Genomic DNA, 22,566 nt, shown 5'->3' with positions numbered 1-22,566 from the left:
ATTTTTGCTGCTAAACAATCAGATCTATCTGTAAGGAATGCAGGAAGCAGGAAACAGCCCTTACAGTTGTTAATAGCGGGATTGTCTATTCTCACTACAACCTGTAAGCTTTTGCCAAGAAAGGACAGTGAGCTCTGGAATTATTTCTTGCCAGAAAATCACAGAGAAACATGACTAAATCATTGCTTAGGACCTCCCACCTCTAGCAACAAATATCACACACCATGTGGACAGCAGTATTTCAGCTGTATTTCAGCCACTGGTTCAATTACTTAACCAAAGTCTTTATGGCAAACTGAAGACAAGCAAGAAAATGCATTACACACTGGGAAGACTAGCACTGTCACTGCTTTAAAAAAAAAAAAAAATTAAGTACATATGCAAGGGAAGTACCATAAAGGGCCTTTATATGTAGATGTGATCCACAAATGCATCCCTGTTATAGATGACTCAGGGCATGATCTATGAGTTAGGGTACTGTTTCCCAAAACTTGAAATGGGAGTTAACCCTTTCAAATGTGCTAGAGTTCCTAATGTTTTACAGTTTTCCTGCGATATCTCTGAGTTGGCCTTGGTGCAAACTGATTTTTGGCACCGACAGGAGGGTTTTCTTAGCCCTGCACCCAGAGGGGTATCAAACAGAAGGGAGAATTGAGTTCATTTACCCACCCACTGGAGATGGCTAGAAACTGACCCTACACCTCCAGTTAATTTAAAGTCTTAGTACTGCTGCAAAAAGAATTTACGGGTGGAGGAATTAAGTGTATAAAAATAAAACATTTTGTTAGATGGCTGTATGAAACTTTAAACACTGAAGCCAGCGTTGGAATCACTGGGGCTTGGAATGATAGTTTTATTTGCAGACAGGAATTTATAGTTCAATAAAATGTTGAATTCCATGGTGTATATTTTTTCATTAAGATGAAACCAAAGACAGATACACCCGGTGCTGTGGAATTGCTAATTTGACTCAGCAGTGCTGAGCTTTGTCGGAAAGTTAAGGCATCTTCTGAGTTAGGAGCACCTGACTTAAAAACATCCTGCTGATGGGAACAAGGTTTCCCTTCCACCCTGTCCCAAATGCCTCACAGCCGCTAAGCTGTCCTGGATGAACAGCACCACCTAGTGGCCACTTTAGAGGGCTGCGTCTAACCTGAAGTCTGCACCTTCTCCCCCGAGCTGTGGTGCACACTTAATTTCTCCTTTCTCTCCATTTTTCCTTTGCTGTTCACCATTCAACCTTCACTAAAGTCCACCTCAGGCAACCTTTCCCACACTCAAATATTTAACAGTATCTTAACCCTTTTCTTTTTCTTAAAACTTGTTCAAATATCTCACACATAAAGCTACTTCTGAGTCATGTGGTTCTCTCCCCCTCTACCAAAAGGGAAAAAAAGCCAATGATTGGTAGATGTATTAATAACGCCATACTTTCTCAGGGTAAGCAAAAGCTATTAGCTTTAAATTCTGTGTAATAAAGAGTCCATGACATTGACTCTGGAAGTCCCTCTCAGAATTAACAAATTGCTAGCCAATTTTCGTTTGCCGAACAACTAAATTAGTTTTATCTGAAATATTAATTTTTAGGGAAAGGTATGAAACAATTTTTATCATGTGATTGGTTTGTCTTACTGGATCTGTCATTGCAAATTATTCTTTTGTTAGCAAAGGGCAATATTTCTTTCAGTCCCAGCATACATTAAATAGGTTCTGTAAATAGCTTGGTAGATTAACAGTGTTTCTGCTGGCGAGCGTGGTCTGAGAACCACACAACCAATCCAAATAAACGTGGAGAACACAGTCCATTTGTGTAGTGAGACCTTCCTAGAATTTGTATTGCTACTCTTGTTCTGGCTGCCTTGTAGTTATTTAAGGACTTAGTGATCCTTTTCCAAAATGTCATTGCCTCTAAAGCCATGATGTTCCTTGCACAGACCTTAGATAGTCCTTCATAAATGGGACTTTTTGAGTGGGGTTTTTTTAAGTAATGAAAGATAATACTGTTGAGGACTTGCCAAAGTAACTTAATGCCCATATCTTGAGGAGCAGTTTTGAGATGAATGGTTCCTTATGGTCTAGAAAGAAGCACCTGAAGGGTAGGCTTGTCATCCAGTGGAACCAACTGGATGACTGGCTCTTGCTCCCAGTTTGGAAGAAGGTGTTGTCGGAAGAAACTTTTTCTTCACTTCAGTCCTACCTTAATCGCTGTAGGCTATAATAAGAGCTATAAATAAAAGTGGTGTAAATCATGGAAGTTGTTTTGGCAGGTTTTTCAGTCATTCAGAAGCAGAATGAAATTAAAACTCTTACCAAAGAATATGACTCATCATTTCTATTTATTTATTTATTTATTTATTTAATTCCACACCAACTCTGGACCCACTTCTCCTGAGTGAAAAGCCTGCCAGAACTTGCACACTAGACAGATCCCGAACTCCTTTCTTCCTCAACTCTTACATTTAAACCCCGCCCACCCAGGTGTGCTGAAATCTTAACAGGATGCTGGCTGTAGTACCTTTTAGCTCTGATACATTGTTGTAAAATATCAAATAATTCAAGACGCGGGGCACCCTTTTAGGAAGGCTTTTAGAACCAATTTAATTTATAAAGCACTGCCTTATATTTTGCAGTAAAGAAAGAAATGACTAGGTATCCTAAGTGACTTTAAAAAGCCCACTTCTCCAGGTGAGCAGTGCAAGTGTTTTAAGTGCTTAAAGATGAATGGTAATTTTTAATAGCACTTACCTTACACATTGCAGAGTACACATACACAGAGATCGTATTACTGACCCATTAACCGTCAGTGATGAAAGCACCTTGGGTTCAGATTACTTTTCATTTGCAGGTTCATTACTAAGAGTCTGGAAGTTAGTTTTTTTCTTTTCCCCACTCTAATTTCTGCAGAAATCAATGTGATTTCTAGAAGTAAGCTCAAGGCAAAATGTCACAATGTAAACCAATTTAAATGCTTCCACATAGTTATAATGATATTTGCACAAAATTCCAGGAGATCCTAATGATCTCCTCTGTTTAAGAGTCATTGTATAAGACATTTCAGGTCTAAAAAGGCAAAACAAGGTGTCCTTCGTGGGGGAGAGGTTCCAGAGTTGTAAGTGGCTCATAACTTCCAGATGTCCTACCCTCTGAACCCCTCCATCATTAAACTTACAGTTCTCTTGGCAGAGTTCTGTTTTAGGAATGCAACTCTAATTCTAACTTGAAGAGTTAAAGGAGAAAATGAAAATAACCTTACAGTCTGCTGTTCAAGTTCAAGTTATGAACTGTTCTGTAAGGCAGATGGAAGGCATGGCTGTACCACCAGCAATGTTATCAAAGTCTAGTTAAGCTGTAAAAGGAGATTTTAAGTGTTGTCCAGTGGAATTGTCTAGTTACACAGTGCATTATTGAACACCCATTTTGTACATGAATTTCATTGCCACAAACCACAGAAAGCACATTTGGTTCAATTTACCCTCCCTTGGCCAGATCTCCAAATTCACACGCTTATTAAGATATAATGAATTCTACCGTGGAGAAGACTGCTTCAAAAATGTACAATCTCCGTGTCCAGCTTAGTTTGAAAACAACAGTGAGGATGTATGTCAGCTGTATTTCAATTTACCAAAAAAAAAAAAAAAGCATGGTGAGGAATCTCCAGAGTTTTGATTTTTGTTCAACTTGGTGTTAATGCTTTTTTTTCCTTTTTTTTTTTTTTTTTTTTTTTATGTTTTTTTTTTTTTTTTTTTCAATGTTTAGAATCCAACAATGATTTACTCTTGAGATGTAGACCTAGAAAGAAACTTCCCAGTTAATGTTTCTAGCTCGTAACTCCTGCAGAACCCTTCCCTGGGCGCCCTCTCGGGAGGCAGAGTGCCTGCTCCCTGTGTTTTGAGTTCACTTCTCTGTGTTGATACAGTTCTCCTAGTGTGCCCCTCTTCGTTTGAGCCGGTCTCCATGTTTGTCTTTATGTCTTTATGCTCATTTCTTCATTTCCTCCTCTGCTTCCCGTCAGCCTCCCAAAAAGATATGGGATTATACTCCTGGAGACTGCTCTATCCTTCCTAGAGAGGATAGAAAGGTAATTCCGCTGTGCCTCCTCTGTGGGCTGTGTGTGTGTGTTCTCTAGCCTGGTTAGTGTGAGTGTGTTGTGGGGTTTTTGGTTGTTTTTATCATCATTATTATTATTATTATTTTCTCAAATCACTTTTTTTTTTAACTTGATAACTATTTTTTCTGGCTTGGTGATAAACTGTTTACAAAGTCTGTAAGACTGCTACTAATATTTAGAGGTTTATAAAGCAATACCGTGTTCTCCTGACATAGTCATCCTATTTGTCACAGTCACTATACTCTGAAAAGAGAAAAAAAATAGGTCTTTCGCAAAAGGTAGGTTTTTGTGGTATTTGTAGTTCTCTCTAGCGAGTAGAATAGCCTTTTGAAGCTCTGATGACTTGAGGATTTATATTTTTCTCTGCCTAATGTTGCATTCTGTTTTCACATCTGCACCTGATTTCTAGTGAGCGCTTGTGTTCAGTCATGCCACCTTTGCCTTATTAGAGTATAGCGCTAAACCAGCTCATTTTTCAAACTTAACCTTCCATTCTCTCTGCCTTTCCTCTAAACTAAAACATGCTTTCCCATCTTTTCTTTCTCAAACCAGACTAATCTAGAAAAAGATCTCAGCCTCTGCCCAGCAGAGTTAGAGGCAGATTTAGAAAACACGGAGACGCTTAACAAAGCACCCGGGGCAAACTTGTCACAGGTATTTCCTAGTTTTTCTCACACTGTCTATTCCTCTCCCAGCTCAGTTCTGTTTTCTCCTCTGCTCTCTGGTTTCGATACATGCAAGGTGATGAATGGTAATGCTGCTTCTTTTTAAGCTGCATGGCTTTCTGACTCCTGTTTTCCTCTCCCACCAATCTAAGTTTTGGCTGGATTTGTTTTGAGCTTGGCATCTTCCTTAAAGGACACTTTTCAAATACACAAAGGGTGGCTGGTGATTTAAATGACCCCACCTCCTTAACATTCTCTTTCTGTGCTCTCAGAAGGTGACCCTTTCCTTCCCTTGCCTCCATATTCCTTCTCCACATTTTCAGGGAGCCAATTTTGGGTGCACTTTCCTTGTTTTTTTGCAGCCCTGGGAGATGCCAACCTCAGAGATCTTTTTCAAAAACACAGTGGCGGTGATTTGAGTGCCTTTTACGTGCCTGGCACTGTCAGAGCAGTCGTATTTGTCATTTGAAAGGTTAGAAAGTTCTCCGTGAAGAAATGCACTCCAGAGGCCAGACAGCCTAGCCACAAACAAGCATCTGAAACTCAACCTGCATTGATATTTTTAAAGAGGGCTGTGTCAAAATGTGGTTTATTAAAGGATATGTCAGAGAGAGAGAGAGTCCAAGGTAAACAGGTTTACAAGGGGAAGAAACATACCAACTCTTTGGACAACCACCCCCAGGGCTCCCTGACAAAACAACAAAGACCCCTACAAGGAAAGGGTATCTTTACAGAAAATAAAGAAGGAATGCAGCCGCTGCTGGAGAGGCTAGAAAGGTCCACAGACTGTGGCAGGAAAAGTGGAAAACTCTGCGAGTCGTGTTCTGTTGAAGCAGAACTGAGACAAGGAGGGTCTTGAGTGACTTGGGTGATGCAGTCTTGTGAGTGCCAGACCCTAAGCCAGGGAAGGAATAAGGAACCCAGGGGACTGTGGCAGCAGCCAAGGCAGGCTGAAATAAAGTCAGAAGCTGAAGAACTGCAAGCAGATTGGGGGAGTCAGGGTTCCAGAATCCAGAATCACGAAAGGATGAGGGCACCCAGGCCTCTCTTCAGAACATGGGGGAGGCACGGAGATGAGCCACACACAATCAAGGCAGATAGGCCGTCAAGCAGGTAAAAGGGGGTGTGGAGTTTCCAGCCAGGGTGGAGACTGGAACCAGTCATAGCTTCTATGGGATGGAAGGTCTGAGCTAGTTTGAGAGTGAGAACTGGCCTTGGGCATATCCCAGAGTGCTCTGGGGCAGGATGGGAGTGTAGAGATGCCGGGTCTTAAAACAGATCAGGGGTCCCTTTTCAAAAGAGTCTAATGAGAGCAGTTCTATAACACATGCAGGGAGGAAAGGCAGCTGGAGAATTACTGAACTCATTGAGGCCTCCCTGAGGTTAGAGACAGCTTCCAGTACCTGGACCCCTACCCAGGCAAGGTGGGCACAGAGAACTTAGCCTTCAGAAACATGACAGTTTAGTCACACTCATAAATAAGGCTCTCCGACAATACACAGCAGTGCCTGCAAAGAGCTAAAATAACACTATGGGCTCTGGGTGCCAGGAGAAAGAGTAATCTTGTGGGGGAGTAGGGAAGACTTGTCTGAGGAGTTAGCCAGGACCTTAAAGGGTGGATGCAACATAGGTACATGGTAGAAATAGGGGGCATCCATGTGAGGCATGGTCAGGAGCACAGAAGTGAACACATTTAGCATGTGTGCAGGGAATAAAGTAGAGAATTCAGCTATAATGGAAAATTTGGAGTGGTAGTAGTGGAAGGTAGGCGTGGGAAAAAGGGTTGACCCTGGATTATAGAGACTCAGAAAATATGGCCAGATAGATTTGTCTATAGGCCGATGCTGTGATTCTGGAATTGTTTTAGGAAAGTCTGTGTCCTCACTCTAAGGTGAAGTTGAAGGGAGAACCCCCGGTTGGAGGTGCAGAAGGCAAGGAAGCTACTGCAGTGGTCCCGGCACGGACGGGGAGGGCCTCCACTCCAGCGCCACCATGAAGGGAGGCAAGGGCTGGATGTGACAGCCCTCACAGAGGAGGTTGCAACAGGACATTTTAACTGGTGTGAAGAACAAAGAATTGGGGGATGGATGGGGACAGAGGCAACTCTAGGTTTTTGGCCAGAAAGATGAGGACCTTCGTATGTCACGTAAGAATGATGGGGAGAAAATCAGCTCAGTGGTAAGGCGGAGTTCATTTTAGGTCATTTATTTTTGAAGCTTTGGTTGGGTGTCACGTAGGGAATATCCAGTAGACAGCCAGAAATCTAAGACTAGATGTCCTAATAGAGGCAGGGGCTTATAAAGTCAGTTGGGGCCACCTGAAGAGAGTGATGGGTGAAGCCCTGGGAGCAGATGAAAGATTGAAGGAGACTCATGTGGACGGAAAGGATGAGCGAGCAACAGCTACCCACTGGGATGTTGGATGATACGGAGCAGAAGAAGGGGAGAGTTAGAGGGTGAGCAGTTCAGAGATGTTGAAGGAAGTACAACTACCCAGTGCTCCAGATAGATCCCCAAAAGAAGACTCTGAGGAAAGGTCAATAGATTTGATAACTTGGAGGTTTCTAAAAAAAGACCTTGGGAAGTTGCTGGTTGAGTAGTTGTTGGGAGCCAGAGTGGAGAAGAATCTGGGGGTCCCCCAAGGGTACAGCACTAGTTGAAAACATGCGATTGTGGAAAAGACATTCCCAGAGGGCTCCACAAGGTGATGCAAAAGTTTTTCCAAGATGGAGACCAGGGCATCATCGTCAAAGTGGATGAAGGCCAGGGCGGGACAGGTGCCAAGGTGGGAGGGCTGGGAGGGTGAATGTGGAGGTGAGAGCGGCGCCTTCTCAGGAATGAGGGCGCTCGGCTGCGGTGGGGGATGGCAGCGTCCTTGTCCTGGGGCAGAAGTGTTCTCCCAAGTGAAAAGAGCCAGCAGTGAGGGTGGGTGTTCGGCAGGCAGAGGACCAGGCAGGTGAGCCCTACTGAAGGCTGCTTCCTGCCCAGTCCTCTCCTCCCTCTCGGTGGCTCTTTTCTTTCTCCTGATATTTCTCTCCTTCTTCCCAGTATCTCCCCCCTTCCAGATAGGGTATTTTCCTTGAAATAATCGTCATTAGGGATAGGAGTATCTTTAAAAGTTAACTGTTTCATTGATTTATTCACTATCACATTCTTTTTAAAAAATATATTGAGCCCTTTGCCTTTTTTTCTCCAAGACAACAGAAACCCTCAACTACGTAATTATGTTGCCTTTTCTCTGCGTGTGGCTCTTGGTGGTTTTCTGTCTATTGGGTAGTGGCCTGTAATTTTATAAAATGCTCCCTCACTCAGACTGAAGCGACCATTCATAGGTTTTGTGAAACTGCATTTCTCCCCCATTTCCACGTTCTAAACCTGCAGGGGTAGACAAATGATCTAAATACAGTGTGGTCTTTTCAAATGGATTTTTGTACTTTCTGTACTTAAGATGTCTGGTGACCCTCTCTCTGGATGTGGCATCAGGTGCATGAAGGCGTCTCTCTCTGGTGGGCTTGGCCAGGGGCTCTGAGGGCTGGGGATCAGCCGGTGAAGGCAGTGTTGTCCATATCACTAATGCATGTTGGCCAAATGGTGGGCTATCCTCCTTGTGGATCTATATTTAAGCATAAGCCAGGGGGCCATCTTCCACTGCACCCAGAGAGCAAGAGTGCCTACTGGCCCAGAAATCCTCCAGCACCTAGACCTTTCTGGCCAAGCTCCCCATCTCCCAAAGGTCCTTGGTTGGCTACATCAGGAAGGGAAAGGGGCTGTTCTTTTTCCCCCTTGGCTTGGAGCATATGAGGCAAAATAAATGATCTACGTTCTTTTTTTTTTTTTTTTTTTTTTTTTTTTTTTTTTTTTTTTTTTTTTTTTTTTTTTTGTGACATTTACAGAGCTCGACGGTCAGCCCCACTCCAGAAATTTCTTCAGAGCTTCCTGGATAGTAAGTTGCCACCACTTACATGGTTTACTGTATTAATGTCAGAAATGGGAAGAGGCTACATTTTGGACCCAAGTGTTTTATTTCTATCAGCCTAGTGGCTTTGGAGATAAGTAGCAATTTGATTATGTTCTTCAAATTATTTTTCTGTTTTCTCATCCTCTTCCAAATTAATTTTGTGATGATTCATAGTTACTTTTCATAAGCTTTTCCCTATATGGCCATCTTTACCTTTAGGATGTGAGTCTGTCTGAATTTGGAATTAAAGTTCACTCATTTGCTGGTTGTTGGATGGGGTGTGTGACTGAGATGGGCCTCCCTGGCTATAAGGGGGAGGTGGGGGTGGAGATGGGTCCTCAGGCAGCACCTCTCACAACGGAGCCAAGAGGGGGCTAACTTGAGACATGTGGATTTATTTCCTCATACCAATCCAGATTCTGCCTGGATGATGTGTGCACACTCTGTTCACTTCACAGAGTAGCTGCCAGCCTCCTCTCCGCCTCCCCAGACTTTCCTGAGCCCTGTGCCAGATTACTTGCCACACGGCTGACACGTTCCAGCACCATCCCTGTCCCCTACCCCTCACCTATGCGGCACATACCAAGTGCTGAGCTGGTACAAATTGGCCCGGAGCCTCCCCAGTCTCATGTCAGTGTCTCTTAGGGCACTTCTTCTGTTGTTGAATACCTGAATCACACTCTTGTGTTCTTATACATGTTGATAAATTATGAGTTCCCCGAGAGCAAGGGCCGCACATCTCCATCGTACCTGGGGCACCCCGGGGATTTGGGAGCTTCTTGTGGTGCGAGCTACTTCTCGTTTCCATGGTATCCGTATCTCATTCTTTGAAATATGATGAGAAAAGGCACAACTGGTACTTGTTCCATGGGCATTGGGTGAACCCCACAGTGAGCAACATTCACCTCTTCAGATAGAAGCCGGGCTTGATCTGAATGCTGAGTTCATGGAATTTTTTGGCACATGTTGTGGTCACTTGGGAATGAATGTCCTACCTCCCTTGCCAAAGAAGGCATCCTGCAAGAGTAGTTTCATTTGAAAGTCAATTAGCCAGGATTAGGGTATTTCAGTGGAAAATTGGAAAAAAATTTAATTCTTTTAGTATAGTAACCAAGTCTCTGGCTGGATCTGTTCATTTTTTTTCCTATAAGTCTATGTGTTAATGATTATGATTAATTTACCCCGGAGCATAAGATATTGAGAACATGCATTAGGACAGCAGCTAAAAGGGAAGTTACCTGCCTTCTTGGAAAAGTCCAGGCATAAAGTCTCTCACACCTACTATGGATTTGGTCATCAGACCAGCAATGTGATAGACATCTAAGTTCAGATACGGTGTTGGGACCCCCTTTCCTGAGCTCCCTCCACTCTGGGCACTGAGGCTCACTGTCATTAAGCAGCTAGTTGGGCTGTACCTTCAGCTGTAAGGATGACAAGTCCCAGGCCATCTACATCCCCAGAGATGTTCTTTTGGGGAGCTGTTCTTTCAGAGGTGATGTCCACCAATTGACCTTAGGCTACTTGCAGATAAAGGGCTTCTCTGAGGCCACAGCTCCCTGCAAACTCTCCTTGTTCCCTGAGGCCACCTTTTTGTCCCTTTGACAGTCTTGACACAGCCCAGGGATTGCTGGGCCGATTGCTTCAGTTCTCTCCCCGCCCATACTGTTTTCAGGATTGCTGGGTATTAACAACCCTTTTGCCTGGACTCCCCTTGAAACCCCTTTTCCTTTCCCCATCTCCCCAGAGTGTACGGCGCAGAAAAGGCTGCTTCTGATGGCTGGCTGAGTAAATTAGTCAGTGTGCCTTAGTTAATGGGTGAAATTCTTACTGGATCTGAGGCACAATGCTTAGTGTTAAAATAAGAGCATAAGATACAGTCTCTTAGTGGGTTTGGGGGCAAAACACACACCCAAAAAGATGTTGATAAATGAAAAGACGAAGTGACAAATGAATGAAGGAGATTAAAGGATTAAAAGTATTCAGGTTTGGGCTCCCCTGGGGTACAATCAATCAATATAATAAGTTAATAAAAAAATAATAAGATAAATCATAAGTAAAAGCTTTCAGAAGAAAAAGCAGTGCCCATAGGCTGTCAAAGTTAGGAGCACAGGCCTTGAATGAAATAATCTTAGTGACTTAATTAAACATGCACTATGAGCCAGGGCATATGGTTAACATCTTACGTATGTTCTTTCATTTAGTATTTTCACCATTCCAGGGTCAGGTGTTATTTCTGATCCCCATTTTATAGGTGAGGAAACAAGCAAATAAGACCATGTGATGCCCACAGTTCCACAGTTGGTACCCGGCAGAGCTATAGCTAGAGGAGGAGTAATGAATTTCTCGAACGGTGGATGCTGTTGGCCATAAACTCTCATCTGCACCGTACTGACTCAGAACTAGGCAGTAAATTCGCAGAAAGCATGCTACAGTTGACTGGTTTTGAGGGATTAAGAAAACAATGTAAGCAACTATTTATAATACTGTGTTAGCAGCATTGAAGGGGGCTGATGCAACTGTTTCAAAGAACACAACGCTTTCAGACATTCCGAGTATTTGTGTACCTAAAGATACTTGCAGTGTTCATTTATCAAGCACTCTTATTTATGTCACTGAAATAGGTCTCCAAAGACCTGTGTTTCAGCCATAGTCTGGCTCTCATGAACTACTTGGCAGGAATAGATGGGTTTTATCTTCTTGCTCTCCTACCAGTTGGGGATTTTTCAGTAAGTCAGGCTAAGTTTTCTTCCAGTTTGTTCAAATGAGTACGGTTTTTCCGTATTTGGAACTGGTAGGGAGCCAGCTCAGAGCACGCTGCCTGACACTCGGGGAAGTGCACGGCATATGTTTGCTGAATCAGTGAATGTGCCTGGGAGTCTTTATTAACTAGCATCCAACTCGCTCAGCACTGAGGCCAGCAACTTTTGCAGACTGAATCTGGCCCCTCACTGAATGGCTGGGAAGGACATGTTGAAAGAAACATTGACAAGACTTGACTTAACCCCAAAGATTGAAGGAGGAGTCACAGGACAGCCCAGGTTTAAAAACACTGTAATTTAAAAAAAAATTATAGATTTATAGATAGAGTGAGTGAGTCACTAGAGAAGTGATGATCTTGTTTTAAATCTACTTATCATATCTTGGACAGACTTGCTGTTTAGAATTCTGTTAATTAACATGATTATATATCACACTGTTAAAAGGATGTGCATACAGAGAGGAAGAAATTCACCCATAATCCCCATATCCCAGTATAACTACCACTCCTTACTCACACTATATATATAGTTAGTTAGTTAGTTAGTTAGTTTTATTTTATTTTTGAGAGAGGGAGATAGACAGAGGGTGAGTGGGGGAGGAGCAGAGAGAGAGGGAGGCACAGAATCTGAAGCAGCACAGAATCTGAGCTGTCAGCACAGAGCCGGACACAGGGCTTGAACCCATAAACTGCGAGATCATGACCCAAGCTGAAGTCAGATGCCTAACCAACTGAGCCACCCAGTTGCCTCCAAAATATTTTTTTTATGCTTGCAATCACAATGTCCAGTTTTGCATTTTATTTCCCTAGAGTTATCATATTTTAATTCAGCCCTGATTTAAGATCTGATGGTTTTCATCATTGTCATTTCTCATTTTTATTTAGTTTCAAGAGAGAGAGAAAGTGAGCACATACATGCGCGCACAAGCAGGGTGCCTGCACAGCAGGGAGGGGCAGAGAAAAGAGACAAAGACAGAGACACAGAATCTGAAGCAGGCTCCGGGCTCTGAACTGTCAGCACAGAGCCAAATACAGGGCTCGAGCTCATGAACTGTGAGATCATGACCTGAACCGAAGTTGGATACTCAACTGACTCAGCTACCCAGGCGCCCCTCATCATTGACATTTCAACATGGATTAGCACACATTCATTTTTTGCTTAACCAAAGAGCTTTACTTTATTTGGCCAGCAAGTGGCACTCAAGAACAAGCTGCTTTTTCTTCAGAGAAACAAAAAACAAAAAACCACTTTCTTTTAACCTAAGATCAAAACACAAATTACCACTTGAAGAACTATATGCAACTCTTCTGGGCCTTGAAAATGTTTCAGAAATTTGCATGTAAGCATTTAATTTTATAGAATCATTTATTCCACTGATATTTGTTGAAAAGCAGTGCTAGGTACTGGGCAGGCCAAGATTAATAAGATAAACTGCCTGCTCTCAAGGGGCTCAGAGTGTAATGGGGACACAGGCTTGTAAATCACAATTAGAATCCAGTGTGGTAAACACAGTGATGGGATCCAGAAGGGAGAGAGTAACAATCATGTACTGTAAATATAAAAGATAAATGTTTTCATGCAGCACAAAGGCTAAAGATGAACCTGCCCTCCCCAGATTTTCTAGACTTCCTCCTCCAAAGCCACAGTTAAAAAGTTACTTTTTTTTTTTCTTGCAAAAATCAGCAAATGGTTTTGAACAGTGAATTCCATGTGGCTGGAACTTGTTGTCTGTTTTGTTCCCTGTTGAAGCTCTACCTCGGAGAGTGACTCACACTAGGTGCTCAGTAAATACCTGAGTGTACAAAATGAGCAGTGGAATGACCTACTGAGTGCTTTTCTAGAAATATCACTGGCGATGATTTGCAGAGATGACTGGAGGGAGTCAGGGCTGAAGAGGCAGCAGTGATGGTGGCGAGGTGGTGGCCAGGAGGGTCAAGGGAAGGGACTGAAGTGGAGCTGTGTCAGGACAAGGAGGAAGCAGGCCTTGGTAACTGGTTAGATTTGGGGAGCAAGGAGAGGGAGAAAGGGGTTGAATCCCTGGGCTTTTTGGCTTGGGCGATGGGAGACAGAGGAACCAAGCTGGGTTTGGCTTGGAGCATGTTGGGGTTAAGATGCCTGAGGATCGACCCAGGTGGAGCTCTCTAGAAGACAGTTGAACATATGTGTCTGGAGCTCAAGAGAAAGGTCTATATGGAAACAGGTTTGATGGTGGGTTTCTTGGACAGTCTTAACATACCTAACAGTTTTTACTGGTGAAAGAACTTGAGAAACAGGCTGTTTCCAAGCAGGTTCACCTTAGCTGCTGCACATTGCTTACCGGAGTCCGGCTGGGGTCCTCCAGAGCCCACCTGCTCATGTAGTTGCTGGTAGTTGGCTCTAGGAGGATTATTCTATTATCTCACTTTATTCTTCCAGTGAGTGTGTTTTTGTTGAATCCCCTTGAAACTCAGCCCCCTTTGCATCTTAGCCAGAGGGCGAATTGTCTGCTGGGAGCCTACCCCCCATCACCCCACCCCCACCACGCCCCTTCTGTCCCCCCACCTGGCTTGCTCTCTTTAAACTGAAAACTGGCTCAGCCCAAGCTGCTGAGAGCTGAACTCCAGTGCTGAACTTGGCTTGTTTTGTTATGTGATCGGTAGCTGCCAGTACTGATTGGGCCTTTCTCATCAGTTCGGCTGCTTTTCTCATCCTCTCTTATCTGTTTGAACACAGTAAAGATCCAGCAACTCTGTGACCCTCAGCAATTGCCTTTACCACTCTGGTCCTCAGTTTCCCTTTGGTGCAATGGGACAAATGATGTCTGTCTTTTCAATAATTAGGAGATCTGATGGACAGCTTACATTTTAAAGCATTGTTCCAGAGCTTATAGGAGACCCCAGTCGGGAAATGTTACACATCTGGAAGAAGCATGTTGGCTTCGGTATCAGAAAGAAAACAATTAGCTATAGCAAGTCCATTCTGAGAGATTTCCTGAGTGCTGGTTTGTCTTTCTGGTGGGGAAGCAGGACGAAATGGTGATAATGGACGGAATGAAGCCACAAAGTGGAGTGGCTGCAGGCAGGATGGGATTGCTGACAAGTAGTGAGGTCGGGAGGTATGAAGTCATGGCAGAGACTCATGACCAAATGAAGTTGGGCGGACCTGTAGAAGACCGTGCGGAAGTTCTGACCAAGGCTGAGGCACTTCAGAGGACAGCAGGATAGAAGCCTCCTTTGGTCCCTCCCCAGTGCTGAGGGAGGTCTGCGAACCAAAAACCAAGGCCAGTGGGGCTTACGAGACTGTCCCCTCACCACAGCTGCTGGTTGGCAAGGCTACAGGACATCTATCTATACATGGATCTTTGAGAAGTTGAGGTTGTATAAAAAGGAGCAACATGGGCTTAAACTGAAGGACAAAGTCAGAAAATGCAACCAAAAAGAGGGTAGGCTTTAAAAGGCAAATTGAGATAGGGGGCAGCTTTATTTTTCATTATGAAATCCAGAGTTAAAGCCAATAGTTTAGGGCTCCTGGGTAGCCCAGCTGTTAAGCACTTGACTTTGGCTCAGGTCATGATCTCACAGTTTGGGAGTTCGAATCTCACATCTAGTGAGCTGGAGCCTTGCATCAGGCGAGCTCGAACCCCACTTCAGGTGAGTCCCGCTTCTCTCTCGTTCTCCCCCTCTCTCTCTGCCCCTTACTCACTTGTGCCCTGTCTCATAAATAATTACATAAAGTCTGTAATTTAGATGAGCTTGCATTTATTTAAATTGACATATAGCGCCACAACCTGGCAAGTCAGCTTCATGGGTCTTCCTGCCTTCTAGCTGGAGCTGATGCCGTCGTCAATCAGAAGGTGGGGAGGGGGTGGGGGACCTTTGAGCACCCCTGAAGGTAGAAACAGGAGAGCCAGAAGCTGTGTGGGTGGCAATCCTCATCTCCAGGTCTCCGAGCCTGGCCAAGCCAAGCCTCTGTCTCCAGGGGTGGGAGTAGCTACCTCCAGTCAGGGGCCAGGGCACCAGTAAGGACAGCCCGCCTGGGCCTGGGCCATGCTAAGTCCCTGCTGTCTTACTGTTGCCACGGTTCTGATGGCTCCATGGCCACCGACGTCAGGAACCAGGAGCCTAAGCAGACGTGATGAAATTCTTTTACTTGTGAAATAATTTCTAAAAACACGATTTTATAAATCAAAGCAAATCCTTAATGAGAGCACGTGTGCCAATTTTACCATCAAAGAATATGACCTCGTACTCATTCAACAAATATCACTTATTGAGTGTACTCATGGACCCGCTCGCCGGCCCTCTGCCAATAAGGACACGGCCTGGGAGAAAGAGACTTGCCCCATCCTGCCCCTTCTGGAGGTTTCTTCTCTCTGAGAAATGCCCTGGAGGCTGGTCTGTAGACCCAATTCACTCCCGTGCTTTTATGTTCTCAGCTCTGAGAGTTGGTTTCCTTTCCCCTTAAATTTTCAGTAATGTTTTTCCGTCTTGGCTGAGAAAAGGGGAAGAGCATTCGATCCCCTGACATAGGGCCAGAGAGAGTGAAGAGAGGGACCTGGGGGAATCCTGTCTCCCCTGGGCAGTCCCCTGAAATAGAGCATGGAAAGCTCTGGAAGCCAAGTGGCGGGCACATGGTAAAGAGCGAGGAAATGGTGGGTATCGTGAGAGATGTCACCAGTGCTAGAGGCAGTGGTATTGCTCAGGGGAACTTATCTGCCCAGAGGTGCAGACATGGCCTATTCTATCAGAGTCTCTACCTCTTTTCCATTTCTGACTCTTGGGCTCTGGGGCCACTTGTCCCAGGGGTACATTCCTGGCAGGTGACAGACACTTGACAGTGACATGGAGCTCAAGCATCCTCAGGCCTCCTGTGCTATGCAAGCCTGGGCTCTTGGAAGGCACTGCCTCCCCAGTCATAGGGAAATGTTACTTAAAAAAGTACAGTTGAGGGTGCCGTGTAGTGTCCGATAACAAGGCTCGAGTTCCAGCGCTGCCATTGCATGGACAGTGGCTGCTTTGACAAGTGCCCGAATCTCAGTGCCTCCTTTCCTCATCCAAAAATGGGAAAAGTAGGATTATTTGTGAGGATTAAAGAGAGAATGATCCGTCAAGCCTCCGCCACAGGTCATCTCACCACGTTGAGTAGAGTCATTGTTGCTGCCATTATCTGTGACCACGGGGATCCAGAGGCTGCATGGAATGTAAGAATAATCCCACACGGGGACCCAGGGGCTGTGTGATATGTAAGAATAATCCCATCATTGATGGATGGGTAGAGGGAAAGAGATGGATAGATGTGTGATATAGCAAATGCAGTCCAGTGTTCTGTGTAGAATCACGGGGTCCAGAGGATATGAGGTTCACTATCAAATTCCTTATGTTTTTCTATACACTTGATAATATTCATCATAAAATGTTGGGACAGAAATTCCACTTTCAGAGCTAAAAAATCCATACTGAATACTAGTAAACTGAATTCACTAGGACTGAAAAGCAGACTAGCAGAAGTCTGAGTACTTTTGTGGGAAGGAGGTCATTCACTTATCTGAGTGAGTGAGTGTCCATGTATCAGTGGGTGAGGGCATAGAAGATTGGGATTAGGGGAAGGGAAGGGCTCAGTGACTAAGTGCTCTTAATTGTTTCTGTGCCCCACCTCATTCCTAAAAGGATTTGTGGTAACTTGCAAAAATACCTAGAATTTCAACAAGATAAAAATAAACAAGATGCAAATGAGCAAGAGTTTACAATCCTATTACATGTCATAAGGTTCTGACTACAATTTTGAAAGAAGCTGGTGCAAAATGTGACTGGGATGATAACAGCATATAGAATCCCAGGTTCCACTTTCACTTGGTGGCTGGTTTTCCTGGAGACCCAGGAAAATTGTTGACTGCAGTGCTCCATCAGCCAAAGTGCTTATGAAGAGTAACCCAGAGAAATAATCCAAGTGGTGAACTTGAAGTCACCAACTCTGACTGGCAACATGTCTGAGGAGGCTCCACTCATATCTTCAGCTGAGCCACCTTGTACCCTAGCACCCACCCACTCCTCCAGCCCTCCCTCCCCAGAGTTTCTCGGAGTTACTCTTTTAAAGCACAAATGCTGTCCTTTCTTTCTTTCTTTCTTTCTTTCTTTCTTTCTTTCTTTCTTTCTTTCTTTCTTTCTTTCTTTCTTCCTTCCTTCCTTCCTTCCTTCCTTCCTTCCTTCCTTCCTTCCTTCCTTCCTTCCTTCCTTCCTTCCTTCCTTTTTCTTTCATTCATTCATTTTTGAGAGACAGAGCTTGAATGGGGGAGGGGCAGACAGAGAGGGAGATGCAGAATCTGAATCCAAAGCAGGCTACAGGCCCTGAGCTGCCAGCATGGAGCCCAACTCAGGGCTCAAACTCACAAACTGCAAGATCATGACCCGAGCCAAAGTCAGCCACTCAACCAACTGAGCCACCCGGGCTCCCCAAATGCCATCATTTCAGTTAGAGCACTTTGCTGTTCTGATGTGATATCTGAGCATTTGGGGCACCCTTGGGCTTGTCTTGTCTGAAGAACTCTAAGAAGGAATGCCCTTTAGAAAGGACAGTGCTTGTTCAGGATGCCAAGAAGTGTGATTCTTGCCCTCAGGTGGTAATGTACTTGTTAGAAAAATGTGACAAATTCTAACTCCCATTTTTTTTTTTCTTCTCTCTTTTCTCTTTTAAAATTACATTGTCTTTAGTATATATTCTTCCAACTTCCACGCAGTGAAGAAGGAGTCAGATGGGGCTCCTGCAGATCTTGCTTGTCTGGAGAGTGAGAGGCAGATCTATAAGAGCGTCCTGGAAGGCGGAGACATCCCTCTCCAGGGCCTGAGCGGGCTCAAGCGACCCTCCAGCTCGGCCTCCACTAAAGGTAACTGGGTGAAACCTGCAGGCTCTGGCCCGTCCACACGGTCATCCGGGTGCCTGTCACCCATCCATGCCCATTATCAGGAGGTCGGCAACTGGTGACTTCCAGCTACGAGGACATCCTTTGCCTGTGCAGGTCCATTTCCAGGCCTTTGAGCCCTCGGAGTCCCCTCCCCTAGTTTCTCACCGGCCATTTTTCTTTCTGGTATTAGTAGTTTCCCTTCCTTTGAACCCCAACCTTGCTCTCCCTAAGCATCTCTCACTCTTTGTTCTGATTCCCTTTTCTTAGAACTTAGCTGAGCCTTAGCCTTCCGTAACTCCAGCAAGGTGGCCATTTTTCGTTGCATCTTTGCACCTGCTTTGCAGCACAGATTATTTTGCTTCCGGACATCGACTGGAAATTTAAAAAAAAAAAACAACAACCCTATGACAAATGAGCATGTGACCTTTTTTTTTTTTTTTTAAGCGGCTTTCAGCTTTAACCTAATGGGTCTGTTTATTTTATTCTGCATGCTTTCCAGTGGATCGTAAAGGTGGGAATGCTCACATGATTTCTTCATCTTCAGTTCCTAGCCGAACGGTTAGCACTAGCAATGCGTTAGGCCCCGTGTGTAAGCACAAGAAACCCCTGTCCGCTGCGAAAGCCTGCATTTCGGAAATCCTTCCCTCTAAATTCAAACCCAGGCTCTCTGCTCCCAGCGCTCTTTTGCAGGAACAGAAGAGTGTCTTACTGCCCGCAGAAAAGGCCCAGAGCTGTGAGAACCTTTGTGTTTCACTGCCTTTGAATGATTCCAAAAGAGGTCTCCCGCTCCGAGTGGGCGGGAGCATCGAGAATCTGCTCACGCGCTCCCGGCGGGATTGGGACAGCAAGTCGAGCAGCACCGTGAGCCTGCAGGAGTGTGGCACTGGTGCCAGGAGGCCCTGTCCTCTCTCCAGAAGGGCCGGGATGCAGTTCACTATGTTATACCGGGACATGCACCAGATCAACCGTACCGGCCTCTTCCTGGGCTCCATCTCCTCTTCGAGCGTGCGAGATCTTGCCTCCCACTTTGAAAGGAGCAGCCTGGCATTGGCCAGGGGCGAGCTGGGCCCCAGCCAGGAGGGCTCGGAGCACATCCCCAAGCATACTGTCTCCTCTCGCATCACGGCTTTTGAGCAGCTGATCCAGCGGTCCCGGTCCATGCCGTCCCTGGACCTGTCCGGGAGGCTGAGCAAGTCCCCCACGCCTGTACTGTCCCGGAGCGGCCTGATCTCAGCCCGCTCGGCTGAGTCCCTCCTGGAGTCAACCAAACTCCGGCCCAGGGAGATGGACGGGATGAACCCCAGGGGGCTCTATGCCTCCCCAACGTGTAGAAATATGGCCGAGCCCACCTTGGGCTTCAGAGGCCTCATGCCCTCTGAGCCCCTCTCTGCATGCTCTGATGAGCTCGACCACTGTTCAAACGTCTCCAGCGACAGCAGAGAAGGCAGCAGTGGCAGTGTCCATGGAGACTTCCCCAAGCACCGCCTCACCAAGTGCAAGGGCACCTGTCCGGCCTCGTATACCCGCTTCACCACCATCCGGAAGCACGAGCAGCAGCAGACCTCCAGACACACTGACTGGTGTCCAGATCTCAGAGGGGACAGGAGCACACTCCTCAGGAACATCTACCTAATGAGCCCCCTCCCTTTCCGGTTGAAAAAGCCCCTCCAGTACCACCCCAGGCAGCCTCCCTCTGGTGACTTCTCAGCCCCCCTGGCAAGCCAGAAGCCAGACTTCCCCAGCCAGCCCCATCAGGACGAGACTCCCTCTAGGGGGAAGCCCTCGGTTCCCAAACGCCTGTCTTCCCGACACACCATGGCGAGGCTGAGCCGGACCTCGGAGCCCCCTCAGGGAAGACCTGCGGTCCCAGAGGACTGCCTGAGGGCCTTTAATAATGGCAACTCCATGCCGTCCTCAGACCCTGGCCTGGACAGGAACAACAACCCACAAAGTGAACTGGGAACGTCCCACGGAGGTGGCCTTTGTGTACTTGCCCAGTCTCACCTCACCCGTGTCTCCACTTTGCTTGCTTTGTCCCCTCTTCCCGTGTGCCCTTGGTGCTCATTTTCTGGTCTGTCCTTTGTTTTCTGTTTGTTTTGCTTGGCAATTAATCATGGCTCGTAGTGGCTGCACTTCTTTAAAAACAAAGCCCGCCACCCCCCCCCCCATGTCATTTAGACTAACCACCAAACTCTGTTTTGAAAGAAAAATTGGCCGTTTAGCTCATCTGAGAAATTCATACATTTGAGCTCTTGAACCCCTTGCAGTTCACACCAATCCTCAGTCACCCCACGGTTTTTTGAGAGGCAGCCTCTCTCGGTGGCCCTGTGTGTGTGTGTGTGTGAGTGTACGGTGTGTCCCTGTAAGGTCCTGCACGCCTCTTAGTAGGGACACTTTTCAAAGAAGGTCCTCTCTCTGCTCACTTTTTGCCTTCTGATTCATTTTCTTTGCATTAAGCTGGTTTATAAGTAAATCCAAAAAGTGGGACTGAGGGGAAGTAATTTGGGTTCTTTTTCTTCAGAATTTGATTATTGGTCAATAATCCTTGACTGTAAAATCTTGATATTTATAATGGATGAAAGGTGAAATCTTATCCCAGTCTGGTTTCCCACTAAATCTTTGCCTGTCTTAATTCTACTTTGTTGTTTTGAAGATTCAGAATCACCAAGACATTTTATACCTGCTGATTATTTGGAATCCACAGAAGAATTTATTCGAAGGCGTCATGATGATAAAGAGGTAAATGCCATCTTTAAAATCTCTTAGCTCTAACGCAGATAAAAACTAGGAGGGAAGCAGACATTCTAGTCATCTGTCCCAGAGGTAACATGACCTAGCAACGGGAAGCAAAGATTGGCATTTTCACAAATGGCTTTTTATGTGACATAAGCTCACTCGTTCCACTTCCCCAAAAAGCAGGACTGATTTCCCCGCAAGCACTAGGTTCTAAATGCCAAATCTCACTAGCAACCCTGCAGGAGAGGCTCAGAAAGAGGCTACCCACCACTGTATGAGGGAACCTGGGGTTCACTCCACTCTCATCCCCTCCCCAACCCCCGCCTTGGTATTCTCTAGGGAAACCTACCCACGTATTTCTCCAGTACTGCCCACCCCTCTTTGGCACAAAGCACAATTCATACTGGGGAGGGTGCAGTAGGAGAAAGAGGAAACTGAGAGATAATAACCACCGTGATGCATTTTATAAAACAATTTGACAAAGTTGCCTTTATCTCAGAAGAAGAAAAGATCCCCCAGTAAATGTTGGGAACCCCCCACCAAGAACTTGAGGACGTGCACCTCTTCTAGCAGCTGCTGAAATGTCTGTACTGCAGTGGAATGACTGACATGGCAGGGAAAGGATTTTGGAAGAGGTAGTTCTGCATATTGGCTAAATAGGCAAAATCCCAAGCTTCTGTTGTGATAAAGTGGCATTATAAGGCACACTTTCTGTACTTCACATACCCAGGAGAAAGAGTCCCATAGATTAAAGCATCGCCAAAGACCATTTTCCTATATCAAGTTAAGAGGTGGAAGAATGGCTTTGAACCTGGTGGCAGTAGGAGAGAGTGTTCACGTGTATATAGTTCTGTCCCTTTCCCTGTAAAGTCTGAAGCCCTTTTCCCATTTTCTGTTTTGCTCAGCAGTTTCAAGAGTTGAGGTGGATTTTCCTTAAGGATTTAGGGTAAGGCTGACCTTGAAGGAGGAGGGGTCCTGGTTGATGATAGTCATTGCTGCTGAGACAAAAAGACCATAGCGCTCCCCCTCTCCAGGCAGAACACCATATACATGAAGACATTTACACCTGTCCAGGGAAAAAAACAAGGAAGCATTTGATGTGCAGACTTATACTGAGTGTCCATCAGCACAGAACTGTTTCATTTCTAGTCACCGTCACTGAGATACAAGGGTCCCACCTATGTAATGTAAAAGAAGATGACATTCCATTTTATTAGTATAAACACTAGTATCCAACATGGAAAGCTTTGTGATAGAATCATGCCTGCCACGTGGGAGGCATATTTTACTCGGTCGGTTTACCAATCGCTATATTACAAGGTTCGTTCACAAGGTGAATAGCACTGGCTCACAGATCCTTAAGGATGTTGTGTCTTTATTCATGTATTTGCCTTCTGTGGTTATGATGCATTGTTGAGGTCAGACTCCAGCACTGGGTTAGGAGCTTTGCCCCATTTGCTGTCC

The 22,566-nt window shown here is 45.4% G+C and overlaps 1 protein-coding gene across 8 annotated transcripts in view; it reads left to right on the top strand.

Moving 5' to 3' along the window:
- SORBS1 (sorbin and SH3 domain containing 1) overlaps positions 1–22,566 on the top strand; it is a 166,712-nt gene that overhangs the window by 108,735 nt on the left and 35,411 nt on the right. For 7 of the 8 annotated variants that reach the window (XM_039230207.1, XM_039230206.1, XM_039230205.1 and 4 more), the window contains 3 exons: positions 8,666–8,715; positions 18,176–18,348; positions 21,020–21,105. In XM_039230207.1, coding sequence (XP_039086138.1) covers positions 8,666–8,715; positions 18,176–18,348; positions 21,020–21,105 — 309 coding nt within the window. Of the gene's footprint in view, positions 1–4,012; positions 4,079–4,660; positions 4,763–8,665; positions 8,716–18,175; positions 18,349–18,865; positions 20,342–21,019; positions 21,106–22,566 lie in introns of all 8 variants that reach the window. The other variant, XM_039230200.1, reaches the window with a different exon arrangement.

This window comes from Hyaena hyaena, unplaced genomic scaffold (genome assembly GCF_003009895.1).
Source record: "Hyaena hyaena isolate Hyena2069 unplaced genomic scaffold, ASM300989v1 scaffold_44, whole genome shotgun sequence".
Lineage (NCBI taxonomy): Eukaryota > Metazoa > Chordata > Mammalia > Carnivora > Hyaenidae > Hyaena > Hyaena hyaena.
Note: the sequence above shows the minus strand (reverse complement) of the source record. Positions and strands in the feature narration are given on the sequence as shown.